The 7,433-nt window shown below is 49.5% G+C and overlaps 1 protein-coding gene across 1 annotated transcript in view; it reads right to left on the reverse strand.

Moving 5' to 3' along the window:
* GDI2 (GDP dissociation inhibitor 2) overlaps positions 1-1,702 on the reverse strand; it is a 49,518-nt gene extending 47,816 nt beyond the window's left edge. Inside the window, exon 1 of the mRNA XM_507638.8 lies at positions 1,024-1,702. Coding sequence (XP_507638.3) covers positions 1,024-1,068 — 45 coding nt within the window. The 5' untranslated portion in view covers positions 1,069-1,702. The remainder of the gene's footprint in view (positions 1-1,023) is intronic.
* Between the last annotated feature and the right edge of the window lie 5,731 nt (positions 1,703-7,433).

Genomic DNA, 7,433 nt, shown 5'->3' on the forward strand with positions numbered 1-7,433 from the left:
AGTCATTTCTTTAAAAAAAAAAAAAAAAGAACAGAAAAAGTACAAACTACAGAACCTGCCTGCATTATCTACAGATTACCTAAAGTTCCCTTAGAAACAGATAACCAGGAAAATTAATATACCATGATATTAAGTACACCTTGCATTCATATATTACAATGCATTCTTCATGTTGTTATTATCTTCCAACTCCCTGAAGAAAGCTTCGGAGTACAGAGAACTTGTCTTTTAGCAATCCATCACCAACCCAATTCTTATGGGAAAACAGTCCAGAAGAGACAAAGGAGGCAGAGAACCCACCAAACAAAAGGAAAAGGCGGCGAAGGTCAGGTGCGAAAGCATTTGACTGACAAGTTTTGAGAAAACTCAATTCCAATTCTACAGATGCTCAGTAAGTGAGAAGGGAGGGTGGCTAAAAGGATTCAATAATACTTCTTACTAGCAGGGGGGGAGAAAGGATTAAAAGACTAATTTCCGCGTTTTCGCCAAAAATATAAGTTAATCAAGCCCTAGCAGTTCCGAAGCAGTGATTATCAAGACTTGTCAGGAAACCCCGTACTCGGCTTTGGCAGCCAGACTGACCCGGGGCAGCGGCCGAGGCGGAATAGGAAATGCAACCGCGAGGCCTGAACCGTCCCCTCCGCCTCGGGTGCTGGTTTGCAACCGGGAGAGGTCACCGGCCCAAACCGGGGAGCGGGAGCCTCGGCCCGGACGGCCTTCTCCCTCCCCTCCGCTTCCGCTGGGGGCAAGCGCAGAGGCCGGGCTCGGCCGTTACCCCGCCCCGAGCCTCACGGCCCGCATCTCCATTTCCCCGCCTGCCCCTCACGCTGGGAGCCGCCCGCTCGCCCCGGGACGCGGGGCGCCCCTGAACCCGCCCGCGCCCCTAGCCACGACTCCCGTCCCGAAAACTACGGCTGACGGCAGAACGAGACCCCCGAGGAGCTGCGACCCGCGGGCCGTGCAGGAGCCGGGGGTGCGCCCGCCCCGGCTGCTCAGCCCCGGCCCCTCAGCCCTGGCGCCCACCGTCAGGCCGGTGCCCAGCACGATCACGTCGTACTCCTCATTCATGGCGGGGCAGGCGCGGACGCAGGACCCGAGCAAGGAAAAGGCGCAGGGGCTCCGTGACCACCCTACGAGGCTGGGAGGCGCTCTTGGGCGCGAAGGAAAGGGGAAGAGAAAGAGAGGAAAATGGAGCTGGCGACAAGGCGAGACCGGCCGCCACCTCAGACGGGAAGAGAAGAACTGGGCGGGGAGAGGAGGGGAGGGGGCGAGGAGGGGAGGGCTGTGACGGAGCCTCCGCAGCCGGGGCGGGGCCTGCAGGCGCCGGGAGGGCCGCCAATCAGGCGCTCCCGGCACTCTAATTGGTTACGTTCCCGTCGCTCGCACAACTTTTTTTCTTCCCCGCCTCTCGCGAGAGGAAAAGGGCGGGGCGTCGCCATTTTGGCTTCCGGTTCCCCTTGCGGCCTCTGCCACGGTGGTTCGGGAGGCGGCGCGCGGGCCGGGGTGGAGGTGCACGGAGCCGCGGGCGGGGACTGCTGGCCACCACAGTTCTGACTCCCGCCGTCGGGGCGGGAGCTCGCTCGGTCCAAGGTCCCAGAGCCGGATCGCCGCCCTTGGACTTTGAGCGGGCGCGTGCGGCGGCCACGTGGGCGAGGAGCGCGGGCCGGGCTGCCTCTCGGGGGTGGCGGCCTTGGTTCCTCCCGCGGGGCTGGGCTTGCCGGGGCCCGGAGCCCGCCGGGAAGAGTTCGGAAATCACACGTGTCCTTTTTCCCGCTCTGTGCCCTCCTTGTTTGGTGCGTTGCCGGTGGGCGCTTTAGGAAATTGGTAGGAGGAAAAGCGGCTTCTTTTGAAAAGGTAACCCTTAACAGAGATGAAAGTGAAAGCCAGGTTTCATTGGGAAGCCGATCTGCACCTACCGAGGGCTGTAACTTAAAGCCGCTGTAAACGTGGTAGCTGATCCTTGTATGCAAAGGTTTAGGCCCTAAGCTTAGAAACTGTTCCTTGCTTGCCTTCTACCCCCCTCCTCTTTTTCTAGAATTCTCTTAGGAATCTCTAGCTTCATTGAGGACACAGGTGTAAGCAGAAGCTGTGTTCTCAGCTCCAAGAGGCCGACCCCACGAAAGCCTAAGCAGGTGAATTTCGTAAAGACGTTGACAGTTGGAAAACCTGTGCTTTCAGCACGTGATAAATCTGCAGAGTCAGCAGACAACGAAGATTTGGCATTCAAGAACTCCTCAAATACTTCTCGATAGTAGCTATTCAGAGCCTGCCTTGATAGACCGAACTTGCTCATATTTAAATCATTAAGATAGAGGAAAGAATGTAACAACTTTTTTAAATGTTTCTTACCCCATAAATATTTGAAGAAGATATGTTATATTGGACCATGGATCTTTCTGGGGGGGAGGGGAGAAGAAAGCAAAAGTAAAGTTTAAATTTACATTCAACCTTAATTTGATTGTATATATTTGTGACCAAATGAATTAGTGCACAGTTGACCATACAACTGATTATGCAACAGTGAGTGTAACTGACTTTTCTTTTGGCTAAGCTAATGATGACTAAAGAAGGTCCTTCTGTTGCTCTGTCTTCAAGTCATCAGGGGGTCATACTACCTATATTTTTGAACCAATATGAAATACCCCTTTTTCTTTATTTTTCTGAGACAATCTCACCCTGTCGTCCAGGCTGGAGTGCAGCGGTGTAGTCATGCCTCACTGCAGCCTTGATCTCCTGGGCTCAAGCCATCCTCCCACCTCAGTCTCCCGAGTAGCAGGGACAAGAGGTACAGGCCACTACACCTGACTACTGACCCTTTTTTTTTTATTAGCAATAACAATAAAGAGCTTTTTTCACAATTGCCATCAGCCTCTGACTCTCGAAGAGAAATTTAAGCATGTCAACTGAATTATGTTAACCATGTTTTAGGTGAAGACTATTTTATCAATACTCAGAGTTGTGAGAAACTTGAAGACACTGAGATAAGGGAATTGAATTTAAGGCTAATAAGGATCCCTTCCTTACTTAACACTGAAGTTCATTTTAGTTCACAGTACAGGCCCTATGGCCCAACAGAAGGAGAATAACAATCAAACCTGGACTAAGCCTTAACGGACTGAGTGCATCTAAAATGTTGTACCTGAGCCAGGCACAATGCTTCACGCCTGTAATCCTAACACTTTGGGAGGCTGAGATGGGAGGATCACTTGGGGCCAGGAGTGGGAGATGGGAGGATCACTTGGGACCAGCCTGTGCTGTAGAGCCTAGGTAACAGAGACACTGTCCCTATAAAAAAAATTAGCTGGAGGCCGGGCACGGTGATTCACGCCTGTAATCCCAGCACTTTGGGAGGCTGAGGTAGGCGGATCACAAGGTCAGGAGTTTGGAGTTTGAGACCAGCCTGGCCAATATGGTGAAACCCCATCTCTACTAAAAATACAAAAATTAGCCGGGCATGGTGGCACGTGCCTGTAGTCCCAGCTACCCGGGAAGCTGAGGCAGAGGAATTGCTTGAACCCGGGAGACGGAGGCTGAAGTGAGCCGAGATCGCGCCACTCCACTCCCGCCTGGGCAACAGAGTGAGACTCCGTCTCAAAAAAAAAAAAAAAAAAAAAAAACTGGGCAGACTGGGTGCAGTGGCTCACGCTTGTAATCCCAGCACTTTGGGAGGCCGAGGCGGGTGCATCACGAGGTCAGGAGTTCAAGACCAACCCGTCCCAAGATGGTGAAACCCCGTCACTACTAAAACTACAAAAATTAGTTGGGCGTGGTGTCAGGCGTCTGTAATCCCAGCTACTCAGGAGTCTGAGGCAGAGAATTGCTTCAACCCAGGAGGCAGAGGTTGCAGTGAGCCAAGATCGTGCCACTGCACTCCAGCTTGGGTGACAAAGCGAGACTCAGTCTCAAAAAAAAAAATTAGCTGGGCATGGTGGCATTAGCCTGCAGTCCTGGCTACTCAGGAGGCTGAGCTGGGAGGATCACTTGAGCCCAGGAAGGTCAAGGCTACAGTCAGCCATGATGATGCCACTGCACTCTAGCCTGGGCAACAGAGAAAAACCCTGTCTCAAAAAAAGAAAATTCTGTGCTTTTTCTTGGATCTTCCACCCCACCCATTCCAGTTGCAAGGGAACTTGTAGATGACAAATACTGCTTAAGGTGAAGAGGCTTGAAAGCCACTAATTGGTTGAGTTGATCTCATGCCACAGATGGTAGTTCCTGCTACAGTGAAACCTTAGATTTAGGGGAAGTAGGTTGGTTGGTGAAGATGAGTGGTAAACATCAATCTTTATTTTTAATTTTATTTTTTGGTGCCAAAACCCAAGATCAAACCAGGACACCATCAATCTTTAAAATATTTCAAATCTTAAAATCAGCCAGGTGTGGTGGCACATGCCTGTAGTCCCAGCTACTCGGGAGACAGGCAGGAGAATCAGTGGAACCCGAGAGGCTGAGGTTGCAGTCAGCCAAGATCGCGCCACTACACTCCAGCCTGAGTGACAGAGCCAGACTCCATCTCAAAAAATAAATAAATAAAATATTTCAAATCTTTATGCAAAGCAGGAATCCATGGAGTCTTATTTATACTTGGGTACATGGGAATAATTGTTTGCTGATCTGTTTTTACTAAGCATCCATCTGCCCTTTGAAAAGGAGAGATTTAATCTAAGGAAAGAAAATGAGAGCGAACCTCAGCCCAGACCATCTTTTTCTCTCCTGCATCACTGTGGCAGTTTCTCAACAGGCTTTTTTCCCTCTCTTTTTCCTCTTCTCCTATCTGTTCTGTCCATTATCTTCTAAAAACACGCATCAGATCATGTTCAGGCTTCTGTATATCTTTTGTACTTAGAATACATTGTAGATCCTAGCCAGGCATGGTGGCTAACGCCTGTAATCCCAGCGCTTTGGGAGGCTGAGGCAGATCACCTGAGGTCAGGAGTTCGAGACCAGCCTGACCAACACGGTGAAACCCCGTCTCTACTAAAAATACAAAAATTAGCCTGGTGTGGTGGTGCACATCTGTAATTCCAGCTATTCAGGAGGCTGAGGCAGGAGAATTGCTGGAACCTGGGAGGCGGAGGTTGCAGTGAGCCAAGATGGCGCCACTGCACTCCAGCCCGGGAGACAGAGCAAGACTCCATCTCAAAAAAAAAAAAAAAAGGGATACATTGTAAATCCTTAAATATGACCTAATACCTTAATCTAGCCTCTGTATGTGTCTCCAACTCTATTTTGTAGTGCTCCTTGGCTCCTTGATCATTAAACCCCAAACATGCATGTGTTTCGGTTCCTAGAATCTCATCAAGCTTTCAACCACCCGAGGGCCTTTGTACTCTTGGTTCCATGGCTACCACCCCTCACTTCCCCCTGCACTTCTTCATACAGCTAACTTTTTCCACTTCCTTAGGTCTCAGCTTTCCCCTCAACCATCATTCTCTATCAGTACCCTGCTTGTTTCTCACTGCTCTTATTAGAGGGGGTAATTATTTTCTTCACTTGTTCTTTGCTTTTCAAATTGGATGTAAACTCCATAGGGGCAGGGATATGAAGCCTGGACACCCAGTAAAGGGCTGAGCAACTAGTAGAGGATGAGTAAATATTTGACAAATGAATAGGGGACTTGGAAGTTGAGCCCTAGATCAACAAGGACTGAATATGATGATATTGGTACTAGTTTCCTTTTTTCTTTTTTAAGACAGGGTCTCACTCTGTTGCCCAGGCCAGAGTGCAGTGGCACAACCATAGCTGTGTGCAGCCTCAGCCTCCCGGGCTGAAGTGATCCTCCCTCTGCAGCCTCCTGAGTAGCTAGGAGTACAGGCATGTGCCCACCATGCTCAGCTAATTTTTGTATTTTTGGTAGAGATGGAGTGTCACCTTGTTGCCCAGACTAGTCTCGAACTCCTGGGCTCAAGCAATCTGCCCACCACAACCTCCGTAAGTGCTGTGGTTACTGGTGTGAGCCACCACGCCAGGCCCCAGTTCCTCTTGATACTTTGGAGAAATACAACTTTTCTTCTAGGAAGAGATATTAAAACTAATATTTTAAAGAGTCTTAGAGATAGGTATCTATAAAACATAAACCTGTGTAAAACCTGGATAGCTAATGCTGCAGAGGGAACATAGTGGGATCTCTAGAAAGGAATTTTAATATAGTTCCAAAAATATATATTTCCCAGCTTATGATCATTCACCCAGAACCATCCCCTAAAAACTGTTTGTCTGCTCCCAGTCTTTATTTTATTTATTTATTTATTTTTGAGACAGAGTTTTTCTCTTGTCGCCCAGGATGGAGTGCAATGGCAGGATCTTGGCTCACTGCAACCTCCGCTTCCCGGGTTCAAGTGATTCTCCTGCCTCAGCCTCCCGAGTAGCTGGGATTGCAGGCGCCAGCTACAATGGCCAGCTAATTTTTATATTTTTAGTAGAGACAGGATTTCACCATGTTGTCCAGGCTGGTCTTGAACTCCTGGCCTCAAGTGATCCGCCCACCTCAGCCTCCCAGAGTGCTGGGATTACAGGTGGGAGCACAGCACCCGGCCCTACTTCCAGTCTTTATTTCTGCTCAAACCAGAATTCTAGATATCATCCTTGGTTCTGCTGTCTCTCTCTCCTTTCACATCTATTCTGGTTTTCTATTCTGGTATACAAACCACCCCCAAAATTTAGTGGCTTAAGTTAAAAAAAAAAAAATAGCAGCTTAAAAAAAAAAACATATTATTATCTCATACGGATCGAATGGGTCACCCAGGTGGTAATTGCCTGGGCTTTCAGACGGCCTCAGTTAGTGGCTGGGCTGCAGTCATCTGAAGGTTTTACTGGACTGGACATCCAAGATGGCACAACCACGTGGCTGACAGCTGAGGCTGGCCATCGGCTGGGAGCTCAGCTGGGGCTGTCAACCAGAGCAGCTATGCGTGGCCTCTCTGTTTGGCTTGCACTTCTCAGAGTGGTTGTGTTGAAAGAAACAAGAAGTGGAAGTTGCTTGTCTCTTAAGGCCTGGGCCCAGAAACTGGCCCAGAGTCACTTCTGTCTTGTTCTGTTTGTCAGTGCAATCACAGAGCACACCAAAATTCAAATGGAAGAACTGTAGAGCCTGTCTCTCCGTTGGAAGAGTATTAATAAATTGGTAGCCATCTTTTTTTTTTTTGAGATGGAGTCTTGCTCTGTTGCCCAGGCTGGAGTACAGTGGCACAATCTCGGCTCACTACAACCTCCTTCTCCCAAGTTCAAGCAATTCTCGTGCCTCAGCCTCCTGAGTAGCTGGGATTACAGGCACACACCACCACACCCAGCTAATGTTTGTATTTTTAGTAGAGACGGGGTTTCACCATGTTGGCCAGGCTGGTCTCAAACTCCTAACCTCAAGTGATCTGCCAGGCGCAGCCTCCCAAAGTGGTGAGATTACAGGCGTGAGCCACCATGTCCAGTGGTAGCCA

The sequence above is a fragment of the Pan troglodytes genome, chromosome 8, assembly GCF_028858775.2.
Source record: "Pan troglodytes isolate AG18354 chromosome 8, NHGRI_mPanTro3-v2.0_pri, whole genome shotgun sequence".
NCBI lineage: Eukaryota > Metazoa > Chordata > Mammalia > Primates > Hominidae > Pan > Pan troglodytes.